General features: G+C 36.6%; 1 protein-coding gene and 1 long non-coding RNA gene across 2 annotated transcripts; one reads left to right on the top strand and one right to left on the bottom strand.

Annotated features, from left to right (window-relative positions):
- Nucleotides 1–5,751: 5,751 nt before the first annotated feature.
- LOC124170138 lies at nt 5,752–11,395 on the bottom strand. Its single transcript, XR_006867330.1, has 3 exons — nt 11,183–11,395; nt 8,532–8,705; nt 5,752–6,072 (listed from the first exon to the last, which is right to left on the bottom strand). It is a non-coding gene; the product is annotated as an uncharacterized LOC124170138 (long non-coding RNA).
- An 864-nt stretch (nt 11,396–12,259) lies between these two features.
- Nucleotides 12,260–25,094, top strand: LOC124170129. Its single transcript, XM_046548824.1, has 4 exons — nt 12,260–12,428; nt 13,484–13,565; nt 21,517–22,970; nt 23,970–25,094. Exons 3-4 carry the CDS (start codon nt 21,660–21,662, stop codon nt 23,973–23,975), a joined length of 1,317 nt encoding a protein of 438 aa, XP_046404780.1. The 5' UTR covers nt 12,260–12,428; nt 13,484–13,565; nt 21,517–21,659; the 3' UTR covers nt 23,976–25,094.
- Nucleotides 25,095–26,212: the final 1,118 nt, after the last annotated feature.

Genomic DNA, 26,212 nt, shown 5'->3' with positions numbered 1-26,212 from the left:
ATACTACAGTAACGCCCCCCAGGGGAGAAACTTTGGGAACCACTGGGCTATACCCTATGCATCTCAACAAAATGAAAAAATCAAAAATTATTTTAAAAGGCGGTTAAAGTAGTCTATTTGACTAGATTCAACACTCATGCCAATCTTTACACACTGAACTTTTGGTGACACATTTGACTATTTCAACACAATGTAAGCGGTAAAATATAAATAAATACATTTCTTTTATGAATACAGACAGAATATCCGGGTTGCGATAATCCGTGCATTTTTTTTCACTCTCGCCCAATTTTTTATGCGATATTTATAAAAAAATAAAATCCGACGCAAAATCATCGGAATTACTGCATCAATGCTAGGATACACGGGGCTCATTATTTCCGTTTGAATCCCCTTCGTAAAAACAGAAGCAATCGCGCGCTAGCTGCATTCACGGGATGCACGTCCCGCAGCAGTTGCAACCCGGGGAACTTGTGCGAGATATGACTACGTGGCGTGGTGCCTGACAGTGTAGTTTCTGACGTTGAGCAGTTGCTTTGAAATTTTGCTTTGTGATTTTGTTTTTTGCTTTGTGATTTTCGAAACCAGGCCTTACATGGAGCGTCAATGAATAATACAAGTGCAACCATGTAATCACCGCTAAAAAGGTAGCAAACTTATGAAGTAAGCTTGGAATTAGTCCGGGAAGCACTCTAAAACAAGAGAATACCTGCCATTGTTTTCAGGGTGAATGTCATATTCAAATTCAGGGTCAATGTCAAGTTCACCCTGGACACGATGGCAGACTTTTGCCTCGAAACGTCGGTGCTGAAAAACCCTTGGACACGACTGGAAACCCTGTGAGAACTCTTCCTCCTAAATTTTCATTTCTAAGGAATTATATTAGGCCTGTTAATGTTTACGAGGGGATAGGGGAAAACAGGGTATCACCGGTTTTCCCCTCCTGTATCTATTTTGGGTTGGAGAGACAGCCGATTGGTGTGATGTATGGTTGAGGCAAGCCATTGGAAGTCGAGGAGAGGAAAGACACATGGTAGGATGAGGTGTTGGAGGGAGGGAGAGCTATGAAAAGTGGATTCTTATACCTCTGCACCAACTCCCCATGGATTTCCCGTTGCCATGGATCCGCAGCTAGGAATTAAGGCTGGGGGGAGGGGGGAGGTTTAGGCGCAACTAATACTGGGGTGTCTGGGGGTGTGGAATACCCTCCAGGGTAAGCGGGAAGAGTGGGGGCCTTCCTTCAGAAAAATTTTAAGATAATTAATTCGAAATGGTGAGTTTTACGGATTTCGGAGGGATATTTTATTACTATTTACTCTATTCTGTAAGTAATATTAATCCAATTAATTAAAAGGGATTAAACTTTTAAAAATTTCTGAGCTCTGAGGGGGGGAAGGTTTTAACCACCAAAACCCTCCCCCTTGCTGCGACACTGCAAGGCGCAGGCATTCCTCGGCCATACTTGCTATTTAAGTCTTGATCTCCAGGTTGGGCTGGTTCGGAGGTCAGAGTTTGGAGACAAAAGTTCCGCCTGAGACTGTGTCTTCTAATCTCAGGATTGTTGGCCAATGATGATGATAGATGCATAATTAGTAGATATAGAAGTGAGGTAATGTTAGGAAATTTCATTGCGTAGCATAAGGATGGCACTGGTGAACACAAACCAGGTGAGTTGCTTGTAGGCCAACGTTTCCTCAACTACCTCTGCCATCATCCTCCGAACATAGTAGGACATCGCCCTTAGGCCCTGAGGACAATGGCAGAAATGGCTATCGAATCGTCAGCCTACAAGCAACTCACCCGGTGTATAAACCAAAAGTATTTCAGCAGTATCAAGTGCACGGAAAAAACCCAAATCATAAACGGATGTCACCTTTGAATTACTCGTATTACTTCTAAGCCGAGTAGAAAGAACAAATCTCTTTCATTTACCGTATCCAGCATTCAGAATGTCCAATTTGAATCAAATTCATTTGGATTGTATGAATTTTATACACACCTGGGCATTCTCCTCAGGACAAAGTTCCTTCTTGGTCAGTGCGGATACAGGTGGGGGCGCAAGCCGTGCCCTTTTGGGGCAGCCATGCATTGCAGAGCCACAACTGTAATTTTTATATCCTATGATGGCATCGTCTTGTACATGCAGTGCTTTATTTGGGCCCGTATGGCGTACCCCCTAAAATCCAAACTAGTTGTAAGCGTACTGGTTAAAATACCTTTGACGCCGGAAGAATAATACATGTTCAGCTGTTGGACTTTTTGTGAGTAACATCTAAATTTTTTTTCCAACTACAGCAATGCGTATACGAGTGTAATAACTTCAATTAAAACATTTCATGCGACATGGTTATTTTTTAGAAGTAAAGGTAACGCAACATATCTTTTGTGCCCCTCTTGAGTTCTTTCTGCATACGCTAAACTCCTCCTCCGCCACCTCCAATACTCTGTTAACGTAGATGTCTTACTTACGGTATACTATGGTGCTTCTTATTCCCTGATGTTGTATAACATAATTTTTTGGGGCTCATCACCTCACGCATCCAAAATATTTACCATACAAAAAAAGGGAAATTAGAATTATATTAAAAAAACCTTGTGATACTCCCTCCAGCCCCATCTTTAAAACTTTGAAGATCCTTCCGTTACCATGTGTCTATTTATTATCTCTGAATATAATATTTACACATAAAAATCTGGACATGTTTGAAATTAACTCTGGTTTTCATAATTATGGAACCAACAATAGGAAAATCCTTCACTATAATTCAGTGAGGACAAATAGAACTAAATTAGGTCCAAGAGAAATGGGACTCAGAACATACAATAAACTTCCGCACCATTTAAAAAATCAATGTGAGTCATTGGTATTGTATAAAAGGAAGTTGAAGGCATTCCTGCTTGAAAGGCATTATTATTCTGCTACTGAATACCTGATGGACTCCACAATCTAGTGCTTCATTTGCATGTATTTTCGAAAATATATTATATGTGAATATACACCCTTGTACATAACATTTCAACTATATGTTTCTAATCTATTAAATTTTATGAACATCCTTCTCCCTTATTTTATGTGTCTTATATCTTCTTGTAGATCCTCGGACAAATAAATTATTATTATCATTATGATTACTATTCTTGGTCCCAGCCATCATCCAGTCAACGTCTATCGCAACGGCTCCTTTGTTTTGGCCGTCCACCTCTTCACCTCGGGAAGCAGTAGAGGCATATGGCAATCCACAAACAGCACCATTTATAACTGAGATACCTATATGCAGATACGTCTTTGAGAGTTTGAAGGTGAAATAAAATTTTAGTTTTGTCTGAAGAAAATGTTTCACTCTCATTCTCTTGAAAAATAATTCTTCCCTTGATATGATGAAAAAAAAAATAATATTTCAAATATAAAACAATTGGCACAAGGAAGAGGTAGGAATGAAGAGAGGACAGGGAAACCAAGTTTAGGGTTGCTTCTTAATGAGGGTGATAAAGTTTACATGCAAGTCACGTTCAACAAACAACGAATGCATCATGAAGTGTGTTAACTGATTAACGGAGGTTTAAATGCATCTTTCCACCAGTGGTACCATTAACCTTTGCATCCATGATAAAAGAACACACAAATGGTAATTACCACACTTTTAATCCATAACTCAATTTCTAGTCTAAAAATACCAAGGTACTTTTTATGTGTGATATTATTTATTAAAATTTGTAAAATTAATGATGCGCTGAAACACCATGCGACCATATTCTCATAACAATGACATCATTTTTTCATGTGTTAAGGTTCTATGTCGTTCATTTGGGTAAGCATCTCCACTGCGTATACTGAGTTTGGAAAGAAACCATGGAATGTCTTATGGAACTACGTTCAACGTGTGTACATGACATCATGTACATCTTAGAATTCATTTATTTCTCGGTTACGCTGACCACAAAACTCTATATGTAATATATTCCCAACCTTGAACTCACGTTTTATCACGAGAGCGTTTAAGATTTTTGATTAGGCTACCCTGCGTTGCAATGTTTCCCCGAGGAAAGAATTTGCGCTATATCGAAATTGCGCTAATCAAAATTGCGCTATACGAGACATGGGTGTATTCCCAACCTTGAACTACCTACTAGCATTTCTCACTCTTCGTTTCTTGCTTCTGCTTTTGATTGCAGATTTATATTGACATAAACATTAATAGAGGCACATAAACAGTGATGATCCTTGCAATATTATGACATAACTTGTGGAAACAAAGTCACTAAGTAACAGTACTCATACTATTTAATAAAAAATGGAAAAACAGGATTGGGTCATTCCATATCAGTTCACCCAGGCATGGCACCCAACGACTCGGATTTCAATGAAATTTTTGTCACTAGCTACTATCACCTATCTAATGACCCATGTAAAATATTTCTTCTCTCACTCTCATAGTTTGCAAGATATGAGGAGTCAAAGTTTGAGATGCTTGCTCAGAAGTGGCGCTAGTGGGAGTCAAATTCCAGAGTGCAGGGCACAGGGTAAAAATTCATAACTCAGAAAACACATATTATATTAGAATGAAATTTTGACCCCCTTGTCTATCCAGGTACATAGCTTCCATAGCAATGTCTTTTATTCCCCTTGCAGTGTTATGCCAGCCAAAATGATGTCAACAGTTGTTAATTAACCGATTTTTTTAGCTCAAAAACATTACTTCATATTTTCAGAATTATCACCTATAGGCAGTGTAGTTAACTCATCCAATTTTTTTATAAATTGAAGGTTAATATGTGCTCCAATATATGTGCTGTGAAATAAAAATGGTGGTGTTTTGACTGCCACTATGAGTATTTCAGGTTTTACTTTTTTTTGAAATATTGGTCAGTAAATCTAAGACCAAACATGTAGTCTAGAGAATGTGGCTCTTGTTCATACAATTTTTTTTAAATAACAATACTTGGCTTGTGGCAGCTGAGGGGAAAAAGAGTCCAAATAGCTCAGAAATGTGAAATGATATTTTTTTCCTGGAATTTACTTATTTTTCAAGTGTTTAGTTTATGGAAAAAATGGTATCAACATACATTTAGACTCTAACTGTGCATTAGAGGATAAATGGAAATGCTATTTTAAATAAAATTATTTAAATAATACACTTCGATGCACTTCATATACGCCTCATAAACTTACAATCAGACTAATTTTTTTTGTAAAAGAAAGCGGAGTTATGCGTGGTGGATGAAGCAAGAAGGATATGCTCAATAGAATAACACAGAAAAAAATAGCATTCCACAAAATGCATAGTCGATTCAACACGCCAAGCTAACTTATTTACGGGCAAAGCATTGACAGCAGCAGAGAAGTCAAGAGTGGAATCATTGAGAAATGTGGTGCTCCATTGAACTGTACTGCATTACCATTTGTTATGCATAATTTTATTTCGAAACTTAACGTGTGACGAATACATCCACAATGTGGGTTCTTGGGTCAGTTCTCGAATTTTTTCATCCTTTTGTTAACCCACTCACACACGCCAAATAAAATGATAGTTAACAGCTTTCAATGAAACTGAATAATAGCGTATATTTTGATCAGCCATTCTTTTGCAAAGTATTTACACATGCATGCTTTGAGTCGAAATTCTTTTTTCCCACATTAATCGCTACCTTCTGCCAAAGGAATTTTTTTACATTATCACACGGGCAGTTGTCTTGAATTGCTTGCTCGAAAACAAACAATTTCTCCGAACATAAATAATATTTCCAAACAAATATGATCCACCACTGATGTTTAATGCAATATCCATGCAGAACATAATGCAATATTTATCATTTGGACTTCAATACAAAATTGTTGCCTCCATAAGCAAGAAAGTTTTTCACACAATTAAGATTCAGTTTATCGGGACAGTTCAGGGTCTATCAAAACTTTCAGTGAGCACATTAAAATCAGCTGATACGAAAACAATAATCATAAAAGGCGACACAACAGCACTTTCCACACGATTCACTATTGTTACATTCAATTTTCACAGCTGTTCATTCCATCCTCGAATTCACCATAACCTCCATCTGCATTTTCCACGTCTGCACCTGAAACATCGAGATTATTCCATCATAGTACATGAAAGCACAGGTGTTACGTCATAACCTTCTTCACCTCCCTAACAAAAAATAAACACTGATAGTTAGAGAGTCATATAATTTAAAGCTAGCGTTAGAAACGAACGCTAATGGTTCATCCAGTAAGGCTATATCATCACGACAAACACAATAGAAGTTGATACATATTTATTTTGACGTGCAAAAAATACACAGACTTTGAAGTCTAACGCAATAACGAAGAACTTCAAAAATATTAGGTTTCAATGATTACTTCGCATAGCATACACCTTGAGTAGGACAAAAGAACTGATATAAGCAAATTTTTCATTATTTATTCCCAATTAATCAATATTATTACTAAGAAATAATGACCCAACCCACCTGTATGGAGCCATTGCAATATCTATCCAAACGAACAGCTGATTTCTGAATGAGATTTTAAAAATATTTTAAACAAATTCAAAGTTTTCAAATTTTTTCAACATAAATAAAGCCATTACTAATCCTTGCAAGACAATATTATGTAGAAACAGAAAAATATATAAAATCTGCTCTCCCTCATTGGTTGCGAAAACTGTTCAGAAAGTTTTTCACACGGGAAGAGCTGCATTTTTTGTGTAAACTATTGGTAATGCATATAAAAAACCCATATGGGAGGTGATATAAAGATGTCTGCTGATGAACTATAACAACACAAAGCGTGATTAAATTCCGAGTCCCAGTTATCGCACACTCCCCTTGTTAGCCTAGCTTTGAAGACTCAAAGAGACTAGCAGTGACGTGAACGGATGAGAAACAGCCCATAAAAAAGTAGGCCTGTGGTCCAAAAGAGTGACTAACGCTGCCTGAAATACACGCAGGGGCTGTGTGTGGTGATTGTGGGCCTCACAATGGATTCGGGCGTCCTCCCACCAAACATTTCAGGAAATGGCATGCACTGAAAAGGATTTAGACGCTATCAACTCTCTCATTACATTTATGCTGCAGGAACGGTTTTTATACGCATTGTATTTTTATTGTACTGCTGCATTCACCCAAAATTTCTTTTGCCACCTGGATATCTTGCACTTGGATAATATATCTCACCACAAGGATCGCTAAAGGGCTTAATTCCAACAGACAATCCCTTGCGGCACAAAGACGCCTTCTGAACAGGGGGTCTCTCTTCGGAACTGGCAGCGTAAGTCGTGAACACTCCCAGCCCATGGGTTAAGTAACATATTAAAGTTATTATAAATATGAAAATGGTGAGTAAAAATACTATGAAAAGTGACAACTTCACAGTTCATTAAAATTCAATAATATGTTATGGTTCTATTATCTATTTAGTGAATTCATTCCTTGAAACTGCTCTAAAATATACCTTGTCAAACAACCCTTTGAAAAAATCATCAGGTTATCTTTTACATTCGGATGCCATTACTTTATTCAATATTTATATAATCATTTTGAATGGAGTACGCATAGATTTCAAATCAACTGATGAAAATGTACGACTTTACAATAGGGTGGTTTCCTAGTATTATGTCATAGCCTAAATCGAAGGATTATTACACCTGGAACACGTATTTCATGCTTTTACATCTTTAAATGACGATATCTATTTCGAGATTAAATGAAAAGTGAAAAATTTCAAGCGCAGGAAAACGCGACGGCTAAGTATGAATGCTAGGAAAACCCCGTGTGACGTCTTTCTGGTTCCTGCTGTAAACCATGTGAGGTGACCTTGGAGTAGGGCTTTGAGCGCTGATAAGACGCAGGATGCTAGCAGGAGGCAGAGTGCCCTGCTAGCAGGTAGCCATTGGCTTAAATAAGGATTAATCATACCTTATCAAACTAAGGAAACTTTCTGACCATGGGCAGTTTTAATAGGTGATTATAAAGAGACGTTTCCATGAGATCTGTGCCACATGCATACATTGGTTATCTCAGACGATGTGAACTTACTCGTATAGAAAATAGGTCCCTGTGACGTCGAGTGGAGTGGCATCGCATGGGCGCAAATCTGGCCTTTTTCGAATGAGGATAAAATTGACCATTACCATTTGTCTGAACTGGGATTTCTGAAACCAAATAATTTGTATATTATGAATACACTATAATGGTGGGTAACAAATCGCAATCAATGCCTTTCATTTTCTTTGACAAAGGAAAGTACTTTACTGCAAAAGAACTGGTTCAAGTAATCCGAGTATCGTTTTATTTTACCTTTTACATTCACTCCACGTTAGACGCAAGCTTTGCGTGGCCCCCCCTAAGATCAGGGTCCTTGGCAAATGCCGACCTGGCCAGTCCACCATTGAACACACCGATAACTTAACATCACGATTTTGCAGAACGTGTGCATGGTGTTAACTGTGGGACACTTGTTAATTGGCTTAAGCCCCTCTCACCCATTGAACTAAGAATGGCACTTTCAAACCGACATTTCAAAACAGCTCACTCACCAACTTTCACATCCTGCAGCTTTTCTTGCATTTCCTGCCCAATCACCAAGTGGAGCTCATTCTGCAAGGCGGAGCGTGATTCCAGGCACTGCTCCTTGAACAGCTTGAAGCCAGTTAACTCGTCCAGGCAGACCAAACACAAACACTTCGTGGAAAGCCATCACACAGGCCAACCTACAAACGAATAAGCGTACAATAAAAGGGCACCATGAAATAAGCAGTCATGCAAAAAGCTAAATCTTAGATGATTCTATCCACTAAGAATGAAATTCACCATGAAAGATCATTTGGTTGAACCGGGATTTGAACCAGAACAATGCAATTGCCAGTTCAACAACCAATCCATCATTTTCGAATGTGATTCTCAGACTGAGTTAAACAAACAAGAGGTTGAAGACACTAGTCCACACATTGGCAGACAGAAGTCCACATCCACAAACAACACTGCAAGCTGCATAACAAGGTGAGTGGTAGGGGGTGTTAGGACACCAGCCGTCCAACCACGCATTAAAAGGAAACAATTAAACAAAATAAATAGAGCGACTAATGATTGCAAATTTTATGAGTGCAGAGAGATTGGTCCAAATAATCTCATTCCTTTTCAATGAACATTTCACATACGCTTCACGATAGACGCGAGTATTGTGGGGGCCCACCTAAGCGCAGGGCCCTCAACGATTGCCGACCAGCTGATCTGGGAAGACCACCCCTGGGCATCAATAGAGACAACTTCATTGAAGGCAATTGTTTCAATTAGGGGTGGGTGAGAATTTATTGGTGGAACGTAACTGCAATCTATCAGTTGAGAAAAAGGCAATGAAATTTTTAAAAAATCATAAAATATAAGAAGCAAAAGATATTGTCCCCCCTCGCCTTCATTGTTTCTGTTATTGCGACGTTCTTATGCTGGCAGTAGATAGCGAGCAGCTTTTCTTTTATTTTAGTTACTTCACGACAGGTAAACACTCGCTTTGGGAATTTTGAGGATTCAGACTACGTCGCTTGGGTTGCGACATTCAAGGATGGTGAGAGAGCGTGAGTATTTTCCGTTTGTTCTACATACTTCCTACATTTTATTCATCTTTCATCATCCTGTCCCATTTCTTACCCTCCCCTGAAACTCAGTCATGAACTGGTATATGAGCCAGCGAGTAGCTGTCCGTCGCCACCTACTCTGAGAGAATCAGTAAACTAGAATTAAATTATTCCTCAACCCCTCCCCTTTCGAGTGTGGGTGGAATTTACCTACACTGACACTAAGCATATCGCCGACGGCCACTTAGGACTCCAACAGCTAAGACACATAACATTATATTTCAGCTGATATTGTTGGTTTTCGAAAATGGCTTCAATGAGATGTGCCCTCTCTGGACTATGCATAATTTTTGCACTAAACAGTACTTTTAAATAAAAATCAACAATATTGGAGTTAATTAAGGAAAAAAAAGCCATTAGAATATGTAACACTACCCAACAATTGTACTTTAATCACTCGCCATGGTTCCTTGGTTGCTTCCCAATCAACTTTTTAAAAAATGTCTTGCAATTTAACAGAAGATAACAAACCAATGCAGAAGAAAGACATTTTCAAAATTCCAGTCTCCATATTACTACTACCGCATTAAAAACATTATAAAATTGATTTTTCCCCACAATTTCTACAATGGCCATTTTTTGGGTGTTACTTGGAAGTCTATTTCTTGATAAAAAGGTTCTTTGAAAATATAAATTGACCAAATTTGTAATAAATTAAAGGTTCTACCAGGTGTTCATGCCACAGTTTTCAAAGGGGCCTGCTTGAATTTTAGAGGAATTGAAATAGAGCATCACTACATGTAACCACTATCTCTTCCGAGAATCATATTTTCTATTACATAAAAATGCCAGTCGTGCGTGATTTTAATCACTAAGCCTATTTCAGCCCACCAAGAATTTGGTATTCATTGAGGCTTTCGAGAGACTGACATGTCATTGTACCATGAAGAATTAATTAACTAAATCTAGCAACAACATCAACAATGTGGTATTCCATTGTTAAGTCTGGCATTTTTGTTCACCAAAAGTCTACCATTTATGGAATACAGGTTCACAGAAGGAAATGTAACCATAGTAAACACTTGAAAAAATAATATTTTAAGTCGTAAACACGACGCGTGAATGTACAAAACAGTTTATGGATCATGTAGTAGTTGCTATTTACACCACGAAGGAAATAAAACTGGATGAAAATAGGTTTGGAAGGTTTCGTTCGAGGAGTTGTCATGACAATGAGTCCCTTGAAAAGAAAAGTAGCAATTAGCAAAATATCCTAGTCATCATATGGATATGTTACAAACATCGATTTCGCAACGGTGATTCAATTAAGTTCATGAAAATATTAATCTCGAATTAGGGTAACCTGCGATGTACTGTTGAATGACCTTTCTTCTCACCAAGTTCACGAAAAAGTTCAGTCGCAACAATACAAAATATCTTTCAAATTCCATACAAAAATCGTTTTCAAGGGATTATTGTTAAACTTGTTCTGTAGGCTTATATTGTTTCTCCGTTCAAACAACAACGATGGCACCATAGAGGATACCTCTATGGATGGCACATAGTAAACACCAGAAAGAAACAATAACATTCTACAGATATACGAAACCACTAACCTCGATTCGAATCAAGTCCGTTAAAATTTCAGCAGGTAAATAGTCATGCCTTTCACTCAAACTAAAATATCACGGGATTATCACACTTGTGCAAGCGAAGCCTGATTAGATACACCTATATAGAGATAAAATAATAGAGATAAATTAGATGGAGATAAACTAATTGACTAATGTTTACACCGGAAGCAGTTCTTCCTCCGGTCCCCAATGACATTTCATAGATCCACACCCTACCCCAGCCATTTTGACTCGATGAAGTGGCTAGTGACGTCACTTAAGGGACTTTAGGCATTTTCCCAAGTACATACTACAATAAGAATCTAATTTTCCTGAACAACATTATCACTGTAAAGGCATCTAAGATGATATAACTAGACTTTTGCATGTCTTTTCTCCACATATTGACTTAATGTAGACAAAACTATCATCATTTTCAAACCGAGAGTAATCCTTTTTGGAGGCTTGTCAGTTCCATTGTTAAAGTACATTTATTGTCATCATTTTTGTAAAACGAAATATGGCTCTTGCAGTCGTGTTTTTAAAGAACTTTTCCCGTGATATTTTAGTGTGAGTGATTTGTTTCTATTCTGATTTCGTGGCGTAAGAGGAAATTCCGGTGTCGTTAAATGTGTTTATGTCTCCCATTACACAGCATTATTTTCAATAAAAATATACCTATTAAAAATAAGCTCAAAACTTTTCCAAGAAACTGAGTCAGTATCGCCTTCAAAAAAATCTGTAACTGAATATCACCATTGTAGTGGTAAACTAGGATACTTTTTAATGATATTAATTTCACTGACTTTTTTTATTCAGTCGAACTTGCCGGCTTACTATAAGCCTGGCACTGAATTTGACGAAAAATTAGAGATATATATATCAATTGAGTAAATAATTAAATTTAAAATGTATTTATAAATAGTGGTATATCAATTATTGTCGTCACAACTGCCGTATCGTTGCCAGCTGAGAAACAAACTGCCGCGCTCGCAGCGATTCTTGAAACTTGTAACTTTCAACGGTCGCAACGTCTCTACTTGCGTCTTGACTTGCGTGGCATTCTGGGTATTGTGCGATTATGTCACGTGTCACGAGTTTATTACCATTCATTACTCATGCTCACTCGTGCTCATGTCTTGCGTATGCATTAAGGTGTTGATGTTGTGACCGTGGTCTTATATGTTTTTAATCGGATTTCCTGCTTTATTTCCCGTTGTTGAGTTCATTCATCGTCCTATAATACGAGGTATTTGAAATATGCATCCTACCTTTGTGAGTTAACATTGCCATGTAATAAGGCAGTGACTTGTGTTGATATGTGTGGTACCTCTCATTTCCAGCATGATTCTTGTTATTTGAATACTTTCTAAATGTATGCCTCACTTCAGGTTATCTTATGATTGCAATTCAGATCTTGAATGCATTTTAGGTTAGGCATTGAGATTACGCATAATTCCTCGTTGGCGAGTTTATGTTCGTTTACTCGTTGCACCTTTGTCGTGTTGTACGAATTGGATTTTTTGAATCTCATCGTTGATTGTGCTTCGTCTATTACTTATAATCTTGTGATTTTCAGGGACTTAATATATTTATATTGTTTATAATGTTGATAATTATAAGGACAGTAATGTATGACTTGTCCAATATTTAACTCTTGTAAAGTATCTGGACCAATGAATATGTTATTATTATCATACCCTTAATTATTATCCATCCCCTCATTAGGATTAGTGGTGTGTATACAATTAATTCGATAGGCGTCGCTATGCTTCCTCCCACCCGTTGTTTGTTTATAATGTGAAGTATGCTTTGAATCCTAAATTTGGTGAAGAGACGACGAAAATTTGTATTCGACAAAAGTATATGCAGTCACCGCCTTATTTGTTTTGAAAATTATGCCATTGCTGCGCCCGTTGTGCCATCATTCTGTCTGATTTTCAACTATTTCAGTCGATGTTTGTCGGTCTCGTGTAAGTTTTAAAGTGTAAATGTTGTGTGTAGAACATTGACTTGTTACTGGGGTAAATGTTTTCTGACTATAATGAAATTCCATGTGCGCGTAGGTTGTGGAATGTGCAATAATTCGGCTATCTTTATCTGTTGGTCTTGTCCTCTCTCTATGAAATTGTGGCAATATTTAATTTTTATTAACCGAGATGGGGCTGTAGTCAGCAAGTTTCTGCATGTATTCGTTTTTTGCCATTTTCTCTGGTATAGCCATTATGTTCGTGAAATGACGTAAACGTACTCAGTTCATCTGCCAATTTGTTAATCTGCATCTGTCTCCCATTTCCTTTCCAGGTCCAATCCATTTTCATTCTCGTGAGGTTTTCCAACAAAATCGGCAGAAAGACTTCCCTTCCTGTATCTCTTGAGTCTGCAAGTGGGTATTATTATTAATTTATCGTAATCCTGTTTTTTTTTTCGTCTCCTGTGTGAGAAACTGCTAAATTCCATTCGCTGCAATGCCATCGTTTGTGTTTAAATCAGTCATCTCACCCAACTGGTGTCCCAGTACTGCTTGCAGGGTTGATAGATTTAAATCGCGATTTAAATCACTTGATTTTTATTTTTTAAATAAGGTGATTTGAATCATAATGAGATCTATATGTTTGATTTATTTGATTTGATATCAAAGTTTTTATGCCCATATACAGGATAGTTCGCCTCATTGGGGCAGCCGCTTAATTGGGGCAAAGTGCACAAGTCCTGATATGTCCCAATTAGCAAGAAACTACTGTATATTCTGTCTTAACGAATGTGCTAACTTTGTGAAAACATTGTTTCTTCTTCTTCTTTGTGCCCCACCAAAATTTGTGTTCGTGTTGTCAGCACACAATCAGGGTTGATTGATTTAAATCACTGCGATTTAAATCACGATATAAATCACTTGATTCTTATTTTAAAAAATCAGGTGATTTAAATCATAATGTGATCTATATGTTTGATTTTAAAGAGTCATTAATATAATTAATTAATACAACGAATCGACAGTTATCAGCACAATGGTGGCTCTTAAATAGAAATGATACTGTAGGAATGCATTTGACATGAGAATTAAAAAAAATGACTTTGGTTAGAATACTAGAGTATCTGTTGAAAATAAAAATTGTTCTTGATTTAACTTGTAAGCGTAGGCACCATACAAAGTTGCAATTACAGAATTTTTCTAAACTTCATATGCTTTAGAACCGCATAATATAGCACATTTGATACTTCCAATGGCAATTTTATATTATGTTGGTGTAATTTTTAATTTGATGCCATTGCATTTCCATAATTCTCTCCCCTGATTGACTAAATGTCGTGCAGTTCAACCTCGATAAAACGACACCCCACGGTGCACCAATAAACACTTGCTATAGCGAATTGTCGCTTTACCGGAGGTGGAGCAGATAATAGCCAATATACCTGTTGCGAACAGTTATACTGGAACAGGAGTGGTGCGGCGACAAAGAAATTTCTATCTGATAAACGTAAGCATAAATCCAGACGAAAGACGATGTTTTTTTGCATCACTAAATTCCCTTACTCAAACAACGACTAACTATTCAAACAATTTATAAGCGCCTTATTGAATAAAAATCATGCAAATCATGGTTTTGTCAATTATTATGCCAATGCACAACCGACGAAGCCGTTTTTCTATGCACTTAATTAATCAGTGCATCTACGTAACCATTCTATAATTTTGGTTTTTTCCACTGAGAATTCAAAAATTAACTAATAAAACCGTATCGTGGTTATTTAATACCTCACATGTTTCCATTGGTGTATTTTATTGATGTATATTATTATTGGTGATTCTTCCACGACTTCGGGTTTACACTGCCGGCATCACCAGCAATTATGACAAGAGATAACGCTTTGGTGCTTTGCATTAGTATAATCAACCTTCCTCACTCTTGAAATTCCTGATTGGCAATCTATCCTTAAATACTTTGCATTAGGCTTAGGCGTAGCCCCTTTCTCAGAAGTTCCCGCGGATTGGAGTGGGCAAAACCACACGAACAAAGCTTCATATAACTCTACATAGTCTGCATTCCTTGAGCGCTTTTGTTTTTCTTAAATCGGAAATGCGAATAGGAAGATAAATTAATTTCAACACTCTCATATTACTCCTTTATTTTTATTTTCTTAATTAGACGTGTTTGTTGTTTTTTTGGCCATGGTGTCTGCCATCAAATGCTTTCTATTCACGCAACTCACGAACGTGCGGGTAAGCTGCCGACTGCTTTCTGCCGCCCGAGGAACAAAAGAAGATAAGGAATTCGCGAATGCTAATGCCACAATATTAACTACTTATTTATCGAACGACAGTTTACCACATAAATTTGAGACTGAGCACTCTATTAACTTCATTTCTAACAGATCGCCAGCAATTACAGAGATGAAGGAGTCTTGATGTAATTTTTTCGGGCGGTGAAACCCTTGCTATGGCGAGAGCCAACACCAAAAGGGCCTCGTAAAAACGAATTTTTTAACGTGCATATTATAGGGTCAATTGGCGGTGCATCGGCTAACTCTTGTAATGGCGGGGGTCTCGCTATAGCCCGTACTCGCTTTAACGAGGTTCCACTGTATTAAGTTTAGAGTATGTTGCCTCTTATTGTTTCTGCAAACGATCATTCTCCAATATGCTGCCCAAATAGTTAGTTTTGCAAATAACTGAATTTTTGATGATTGGGGAATCATAAAAATCTCATTTAAATCAATAAAATCTGATTTAAATCAGTAAACTCCGATTTAAATAAAAAAAATCAACAAAAATGATTTTTTTGAAAAAAATCATGATTTTTATCAACCGTGACTGCTTGGCTTGATGTTTTGTGTTTTCTTGTTGTGGGATAAGTTAACAATGACGGCAATGAATGAATATATTGGCTTGAGGTTTTTTTATTTGGTTAATCCTGCCAGATAATTATAGCATTTGTTTTAAAACTGGTTAAGGTAGTAGAGATTGTCGTTTATAGCATATAGGTAATTATCGTGGAGTTGTCTAATGTGTAATGACTGCTCTGCATTTTCCCCACCTACCGTCGACTTCCGTTCGTCGCTCGCTGTTGCTGACTCGCAATCCCACGGTAGGAGTGAACGCTCATCTCGAGGGGTGGGGGGTGGGAAGGTGCTGATGATGGGCCAGCATACACGAGGCGGACGACGGTTGCGCGGATGGGACGCGCGTGGAGGAGGCGTCAGTCGGTTTTTGTAGAGTGAATAAAGCATGTCGTAGAATGTACTGCTGCCTCCTTAATTCATCATCCCGTTCCCTTGATGCGTCTCCGACAAACTCCTGATAATCAATCGATTTACATATGTGCAAATATCATTTGTGACTTTTGTTGTTGTGGTTGAATTTGTTTTTAAGGTATTTTTAGAGCCTTCAATGACACCATTTGACCATCAAGTTTTTAAGTTTTCTGTTATCAACATGATTACATATCCGGGTGTGTATCAAATGTTGGAGGTGAAGCGTATAATTTAAAAGTTATTTATTCATATTTATTGGCCGAGTGGCCTTGAACATCTATAAAATATGATTGTTAACATTATAGGATTTTCACATTTTATTATTTTCATTAGAAAATCACCATCTCATGAATGGTAACAAACTTTTGTAAGTGATATACGAGAAGATACTAATGAAGGCTATTTACACTGTACTTAATGGAATTTAGTAGCCCAATTAGGGATGTTTCAACTAGTGCTCACCTCTTTTCCAATTAATTAGGGGTTTTAACTGTGCATGGGTTTAGTTATAGGAGACAGATCCAGGATTTTTCAGTTACGGTCCTCAATATCTGTATTTTGATCATCTGATATTTTTTGGAAACTGTGCACTTGGAATGCTACTATATCACTCTATTAATGTAATGAATTATCTGGATAAGTTATTAAATTGCAGCTATGTATAACTTTTACGTCTGAATGAATGAGGTACTTGTTACATCGCCAGAATAGCTTGTAGACAGCCGATCGTTGACTCACACATGGTGGGTAAAGAAAACTATAGGTGCCTGTCACCTTTATTGCTGTGCGTTTGGTTTTATTTGTCAATTTAACAGGTAATTATATGAAGGAAAAGTATTAAGCATCACTATTAATTAGTTTTCAACTTATAAAAGCCATATGTTATAGATGAGCTATTTTTTTAAATGCTGGTGTTCAACAATGATGCACTTACTGAGGGATTTGACTTTGTTTGTGATATGCACTCCGATTGTCTAGCATATTGTCATTTGTGTTTTATATTTTCCTTGCTTAATGAAAAGTTGACAGCATGGTCAAACATAATTAATGCTTAAGGATCTGTGATAAAGTTTAGTCTAAAGCTCAGGCATTCGAAGACGATATGGTAGTTTCCTTCATCAAAGAAAACGAAAGGCATTTATTGCAATTCATTACCCACCATTATGTATTCATTATGTACAAATTAGAAATTTGGCTTTAGGAATACCAGTTAAGAGGAATGTTAATGGTCAATTTTAAACTCACTTGAAAAAAGCCAGATTGGCACCCATGCGATGCCATTACACGTGAAGTCGCAGGGACCTAGTTCCTGTACGAGTAGATAGGAGTTCTACATCGCGCATACAGAAAACATCTCTCAATATTCACCTCTTAAAATTGCTAATGGTCAGAAAGTTTCCATTGCTTGATGCAGTATTTATAATCCTTATTTAAGCCAAGCGCTACCTGCAAGGATGGAAGGAGAGACTGGGGCACAGTGGGACAGTTTTATCATTTCAATTTTAATTCCTGCAGAATTATTGGCATCTTTGCTCGGAGAGTGTTCTAAACCTATGTTTTAAAATGTATAAAAAATCTGCAAGTAATACAAGTAACTTAAAATAGTTGAAATGCTTACATTTCTTCTCTGTTCAAAAGTGTCCTAGGTTGGGGCAGAGTGGGACAGAATTATTCAGACATTAGTCAATTAAGTACAAAGTTTAAATTAATTGAGCGTACAAATGAATTTATTCACATAAATTGGTTAAATATACATTAAAGCGAGCATAATAATCAAGAAATTTTTATCCAAGATTCATGAGCAGATATAAAATACGTATTCTTATAATTATTAATTTTGAATCACTGCATACAATGTTTTTCATCAAAATTTAATTATTTAAATGGCTTAAGTTTTGTCAACTGTCATTTTTGGTAAATGTAGTCACTCTATTCTAAATCTGTAGCTATTTCTTCCATTTGTATTCCCTTTTTTTTAGTCCTTAAATGTGGAAATCTTTAATTTTTTTTTGATTTTCAACTTAGATTCTTTTTACATCCTTTTCTTATGAGCTGGCTATTTTTTTCTCCCTCGTATTTGATGACATTAATTTTCCAGTCTCTCTTTAACTGGTGTATCCATAGGGATCTCTTATCTTTTCTTCTATGTAGTATTTTTAGATATGTGGGTAGTTTTTGGGAAAGGGCTTCTTTCCTCAGGGGGTGACAACATTGCCCTCTAAAATGAAGTTTTCTCCTCGTAATGTCCTGGGCTATAGAGATTCTCCTCGGGTTCGAAATGAAATTCCAAAGGTGCAACAAAATGATCTTTGGCAATGGCTTGGTTAAGGTCTTTGTCATTAAAAATACTTGAGTTAACAGGGCATATCCTGGTTGAACCAAACGTATAAATAATATTGTTAGGTGTAAATGATTTTTTTTACATGCTGTACCCAATAACTCAGCCAAGTTGCAAATTGTTATTCTCTCTCCGAGGTTGTGCCTATGCCATCCACATTCAATTAAATATTTTTTCAAAGGGCCAATGACACAGTAATTTAATGGCTGTGGTTTGTGACTGCAGTGAGGTGGCAAAGTAAACAGCACCACCTCATTCATTTTTACTAACTCATTAGCATTGACAGGAATATACAATTCATGGTTGTGTAAAATTAGCAATGCTGAATTTTCTGTAGATCATTTTGCATGATCGATGAAATGTTTTAAAACCAGTAAAAATAAATTAGAAGTCATCCATACAGAAAGCTTTGAAGCACCTACTGATCGTATGGGATACTTGAACAGTATTTTTGGGAAGAATTTTACTCTAGATAAATCAAAAAATGGAGGAATTGTATTCACCTGAGCATTTATAATATAACACAATGTCATCGAGGAGCCTCTTTCAGAGGAGGTAACTTCGCCTTCTTGTTTTTCACCTTTGGAGGCAATCACGGTTCATTTGAGTTGAACAGTAGAGGAACCACTTTCAACATGATTGTATTAACTTCCAGTGGAAAATACGTGTTTCACATGAAGACCTGATAGATCGAAAAAAATGCACTCATAACTGTCCTGTTGCAGCCCTTGGTTCTTGCCAGCAAGGTTGCCTCTAGTTTGCAAAGGCTTATCGAAGGATTCTGCTTCATTAAACTGTAAAACCAATCATCATCATCAATTTCTTTCTGATTGCAGAATGGCGGGTACAGTGACTCCTTATTTAACGTCATCTATTCGTCCCTGAAAAACTAGACGTTTGGCAAAACAACGTTAAACGATGCAGTATTTCCCTTAAGAAACAATGTAAAAAGCTTAAATTGGTTCCTCACGTTCCATTTCTTTGTAATGAATCCAGAATTTCCCAGATCTGAATCGAAGGAGGCCAAAAATCGGAGTCGTTAATTTTAAAAACACATTGCGACCTACACCTGAACCAGGCCAAAGATATAAATTATAGGGCAAAAATGAAAAAAATCTGGGACTCCGGCGCAAGAGGATGAAAAGAGAGTCACTTTTTGCTGATATGAAATCTTTAACCTGGCGGAAGTCACGAGAAACATTCATTGCCGATTATTCACTTCAGCCAAATAACAATTACAGCACAGCACAACGATAAAAGGTTGGGAATGAGGCATTATTAAAAGAAATATGCAAACTAATTTTAGAAAGTATTTTAATGGCAAAACATCACAAATTGTCTCTTAGCATAAGCAAAGAAACAACACAAATGTTAATTGTCTCGACCTGATGTTGAGGGTTGGGGTTAGGGGGAATTAGCGGCACTCCTGAAGTAGTAATCAGCGAGGGTTCTCTGGGTGGCGGCCTTATTTTTATCTCGACATAATTCTCTACGGCAAGCCATACCACTCTCATTCGCCAGACACACTTTTGCACTCTTTTCCATGTCAGGATTTCGATCTCTGAATATATTCATAGCACACTCAATGAAAACCTATAACTCGACCAATCTCTGCAGCAGTTGCACCTTGTTCACTTATTTTAATAATGTTTTTTATGTTTATATTCAGTTTTTGTTCTAACGTCACTGTTTTCTGTTTTTTCTTCACATCCGTGGAACTGCCAGCATAGTCACTCCTTTTCGTAGACATATTTTTTGGTTAGAAACAGAAAAATATACGGATAATGGGTAAATGAGGCAATAATTATATTCTCAGATGGAGATTTAACATAAGCTACCATGCTAACCTTTTCTGTCGAACGAAAATCGTCAATCAGATGCGCTAGCGTCCTATTCGCTGTTAATTAACAAACTCTTATTTTTTTAAAAGGATAGGCTAAATATTTACATATCATCAATCTTTGGGCTAATAAAAACCTTAGATTCATTCTGTGATTTTAATAAAATTGTACGCTCTCGTGATAACCTAGTCAGCAGTTTTCACCAGGCATCATCTCTGATGGCTTTCCATGGTCTTTGCACAGCTTTGAATTTTTCCGATCGTTGTTAACAAAATGAGAATCAGTGGCATAACTATGGAGGGTTGAGGGGATAGATAATCCCACAAAACCTCAGAGAATAAAAAATTATTTTAAATATTTCTCCAGTGTAGAAATTTAATCACTACATTTGCGTTAATTTTTAGTGTCAAAGTAATGTAAAATGTATTTCTAGGCATGTCTTTTTTTCAATAATATTCCCAGAGGGAGGTCGGAAACCCCTTGCCATCTAATCTCCCCATAACATATTTCTAATCACTCCACTGATCAGAAATATTATGTGACTAAAGCGTGAATCAAATGGAAGGGAAAATTCCGTTATATTCTTTATTTGGTAGTTAATAAGGCACTCGTTTTCTTTGTACGTTACATACTGTCCCCGAAATCTTTTTGTATAATCAGATTGCTCAGGTAGGCTGAGGATTTGAAGTTTACTCATGAAAATGATGAGTGCATGTAATGGCATTTGATAGATACCACTTCTGTGCATTTGTCTTTAGATTTTGAGTTGCATAGTATATTTATGCTTGTTTCTCAAGTCAGACGTACGCTAGTTCTCTAGTTTGAGTATTAATATAAGTTTTTATGTAATTATTACTGTTGCTTATTTTATGTAATAATTTGACATTCATTCCGTTTCTTTGCAGTCATTATTTCATCCTTCCTTGTAAACGCTGAGATAGTGTCTTACTTCTCTCAGACCATCGCCACCACGCATTGTTTCCATTAGTGCCTTCCTGTCTGCTAAGTCTATCAAACATTCAATTAAATATTTCAATGTTCCCTTAATATGGCGAGCAGCATTTCTACTACAAACATGGAGGAATTTGTTGAGGAGAGGCTATTAATAGGATTGCATTCTGGTTCATTGCTCCAGAATAAAAACCTACTGGACATGTTGGAAGATGTAAATGTTCGGGGCATGCGGCAAAGAACTCTGTTGCATGTTGGTGTGAGGCTTGGGAAGGCTGATTGGGTGGAAGAGCTGCTTGCAAGAGGGGCAGACACAGATCTTAAGGATGACTCTCAATTGAACGCACTTTCTTCTGCCGAGGAGATGGTGCGGCGTTTCCCCGAAGAATTGGACCGCTCCCTAATTCTAAAGTTGGTAACATTGGTTCACAGGAGGGACCAAGCGATGATGCTCCGCCTGGAGCCATCATCCAGTAGAAGCGATGACCACATTACACCCGTAGCTAGGAATAATCAGGATATTGAATCCCTCAAGTCCTCTGTGGACGCATTGAGGCATGAAATGAAATCGCTAATGTGTCAACTGATCTCATCGTTGGAGGAACTCAAGACGCAAGTGTGTGGACGAGACACATTGTTGCGCTGCTTGGAGGAGGCGGTGACGTCGACTGTGGAAGATGTTACATTCCTAAAGTGTGAATTAGGAGGGGAGGCTGCAATCAGTCCAGCACAATTGGATCCAGTCGCAGCTAGACAGGAGTGTGTGGACGCCATGTTGCGTAAGACAACCTATGTGTTTGGAAATGGATTGGATATAATGCGTAGAATGTATGAGAGAATGTACGATGTAGATGATTGCACTGCTTGTATTATAAAATATTTGAGTGGGGATGATCGGGTGAAGGTGATGGTGGACTGCGGTTCTGAATTGATTGGAGGGATGAAGGGGAGGTTTGTGCAATTGGATGGGACTCGGGGGAATGGGAGTGAAATTGATTCATTTTGTGATTTTGAGAGTGACACGGTGTATTTGGGTGCAAAGGATGATGAGAGATACGTATGTGCTAGGTTAGCTTCGGCCCTCTCTCAATTATCCCTGAAATTGGTCTTTGGTAATGAGGGGAGGCCGTATAGCAAGGGAGACGTGGAACGTGAGAGAGAGTGGATGAGGGCTGTAGAGGTGGAGGAGGGGAAGAGGAAGTGGGGATGGGAATTATATTCGTGTATCATTGATGCATTGGATCGGAGGACGGAATTGGCAAGGGTATGTCACCTCGCAGCTGCAGTCCCTTGGATAACCGCTTATTTCGGATCCACAGAAGGAAGAGATAAACTGCAGAAGTACCACCCTCTCCTCTTCTCCGTGTATTCAAACCACGCGATGCCAACACTGCTAGCCAAGGCGAGGGTGAGTATTACTTTTCATTTCTCACACTTATACTTCCCCTTCCTCTGTAATATTAAAACAAAATCAATTACTTCCTTTTTATGAATTGGCATCCCTTTTTTAATCAATATCCAGAAATGGAGCAAATACATTGCTGCGCAGGCATTGCAGTCTAGAATCTTATTTTCTTTGCTATTGTGTAAAAGAGAATAAATAATACACATTGTATGCAATTATTTGGCATGATTCATTATATTATTGTCTTAGTTAAAACATTCAAATAATCATTTAAAGCTTTTCGAGCAATTGAAGAGTTAATTTATAAATTTAAATATCAACACAGTTCTGAATAACTGATAAATTTGTTCGTAATTTAATTTTCCAATATGTTCCAAAAGTGGGCCGTTAATTTTAGATGTTTTGCTTGTAGAGGCGAAATGAAACTTCTTACTCATTAAACATGTCCTTTCTCTGTGTTCTATGGGTAGTATGATTCCTCGTTGGACAGGTGTTGTAATTTTAACATATTTAGCATAGGAATGAAGTTTTGATAAAATGTTCTATCACCTGATATTTCAAGTTGAATATATCCTTTCATAAGATAGCCCATAATATAGCTCTAAAATGCTCAAAGATGCCATTACTTTAAAAAAGTGACTGTTCAAAACCATCAAACTCTAATGGATAATTATCATAGTTTAAGTTAATATGATACAAAAAATTGAAGATTGTCAATATTCAAATCCATGATATATCAACCTAGTGATGGACATGTAAAATTGAAAGAGCAGTAAATCCAATAATTTTCACTTATAAAATAAATAATTGTTTTTTGGAACTTAGATTTATTTGAAGATATTTCATAATTATTGGTTATTATTATTCCAATGAATTTCTGCGAATGGGAGTAATATCTCATACCACTATTAATATGGACCCAATGGTGACTTAGCACATTGGTTGTTATTGCATTCTTTTTTCATGGTGGCATCCATTAATTTCTGTTTATTATTCTTTCAGAGATGAATTTGGCGTGATTCCTTTTAAAGGATGCAATGGAGCTGGTCCAGAAGAGGAATATTCCGTTTACCTTCAATAGATTTTCATGAGGCCTTTCAGTTTTTGTAAAAATGGGTCGACTTAAGTACTCGCGTGTTTCATGTAATAGTTACACTTATCTTATGTTAACAAACACTCGTATTTTTATTGTTTTCATGTTTGCTACATGGTACTGATTTTATTAGAATGGTAATCACATTTTGAGAGGTGTGTTGTTACAATAATGTGGGCACATCATTTAGTCACAGTTTATTTCATTTTTTTACTGATATATTTATTTTTTTATAATATTACACTTTACATCTCATGTATGCATTTGTAAGTTTTTTGAATTAACACACCATATTGGTTTAAATATTTAATCTTTCTCGTTGTATTGCTTCAAGCCATCTTCAATTCTATATATTTGTAACATAAGTTGCCCTAATTCAACTATTACAATTATATTTTGCCTTGTTATCTCCTTTTTATGCTACCCTTTAGTGAATATTGTTTTTTATTGGTTAATTTCTTTGACACTGATTGGCCCATGCATTTTTAAAACATTTCCTTGTAGTTTGCAGCAATGATGCTGTAAGGTTAACATGATGTAGTTCAATGTATTCGTTAAATATTATAGAGTTCAATCATCTGGTCTATAATGTAAATCTATGACGTAAAATTCAATTTTGTGCTAAGTTATAGCTAAACAAAGATTTTGATTCCTTTTTTATACATAATTTACATTTTTGGAGACATTTAAAAATTTCACAATCAAATAATACGAAAATCCTTAAATTTCCATTCCCATATGTTCGTGACTATTTACCATTTTCATTCAGTTTTGTCGATATCATATTATCATTTGTGTTAGGGAGGATTATTGTCTTTATTCGTGCACGTATACATTTTCAACATTACTCTTATATAGTCAATATTCAGTTGCATAAAAGAATATGCATGTGCTTTTTTATGAACAACGATTAATGTCTCCTAATTCTAACGAGAGCTGGCTTTGTTTTGTAGGAGTAAATGGAGCGTAATAGATTATCATTGTACACATTCTCTGTAAATATAAATATTAAATGTAGCTATTTCTATAATGTCTTTTTGATGTCATTTTCATTTCGGAGTTCTTTTAGTCGTAGGCTCCATTTTTTATAATGGCTAATTATTTGTCAAATCGTTCAATATGTGCATGGATTTCATTTTATGTAACCGTATGTTACTTTACTTTTTAATTTTCAGCATTTAATACGTTACTAATTCGGTTCTGTCTGTAATTAAACTTTTGTTGAACAACATACGTATTCCCTCTGCTACGTGGGAGTACTTGAAATATGGTTCTAATTATGTTTTGTTTGTTTTCTGAAGGAGGTTGGATTTGTTGGTCATATCGTGTGAGTAGATTGTAATAATTTCATTATATTCTGTTTGGTGGTGTTATATTTTCTGGATTTATAAGATTTCACAGTCATGTCTGGTGCCAGGTTAATATTTTGAATGTTAATTGCATTATGATTTTTAACTTGTAAATATTAATCTTGGAGAGTGATTTCACATCTCCAAGTAAAAATGTTAATCACTTAACTATTCACTCTAATAATAATTGTTGCTTAATCTTTGTAGTTGAATTGAAATTGATCCCTACTTAAGTTATTCCGTTTTCATATGATTAATCATCACTTTTACTTTTTTTCTTTTAAGTATGTACGTGCTTTAATTTTTTCAAGCAATTTCTTATTTTTTCAAAATATCTATGCAATTGTGACTGCATGCCTGATTTTTGTAACTCACTGGACTCCCGGAATGAATAGGTGGAATACATAGATCAGTGTTAATTAGCATTGATTTTCGTAACACTTATGTAAATGAAGTAACCTTAATTTAGCAATGAAGCCATTTTAAACCCTTATAAGACCTGTCAGTAAGATTTTCTTTTCCAATTAATAATGCATGTAAGCTTCTCTTGGAATCACCACCAGGTTTTATTCTTCATTTAAGTTAACATTTACCACTCAGACTTAACTCTCATACACAAGGATTCTGAACGTCGTCATATCTGTGAAAACAACTTCCTTGCAAATTTTCGTGAACCCATGCTGTGTACTGTTATTAGGTTGAAACAAACATTTTCAAAGGCAGTGTGAGGAATACCTTTACCTGAGATGCAACATTAATGATGTTGAATAGCATATAATTGAAAAAATGGTTTTTCAATTGAG

The sequence above is a fragment of the Ischnura elegans genome, chromosome 13 (genome assembly GCF_921293095.1).
Source record: "Ischnura elegans chromosome 13, ioIscEleg1.1, whole genome shotgun sequence".
Lineage (NCBI taxonomy): Eukaryota > Metazoa > Arthropoda > Insecta > Odonata > Coenagrionidae > Ischnura > Ischnura elegans.
This window is presented reverse-complemented; position numbering and strand designations above follow the sequence as displayed.

What these genes read in the sequence shown, in the direction of transcription:
- LOC124170129 (XM_046548824.1), top strand. Translation starts at nt 21,660, where the DNA reads ATGGCGAGCAGCATTTCTACTACAAACATGGAGGAATTTGTTGAGGAG.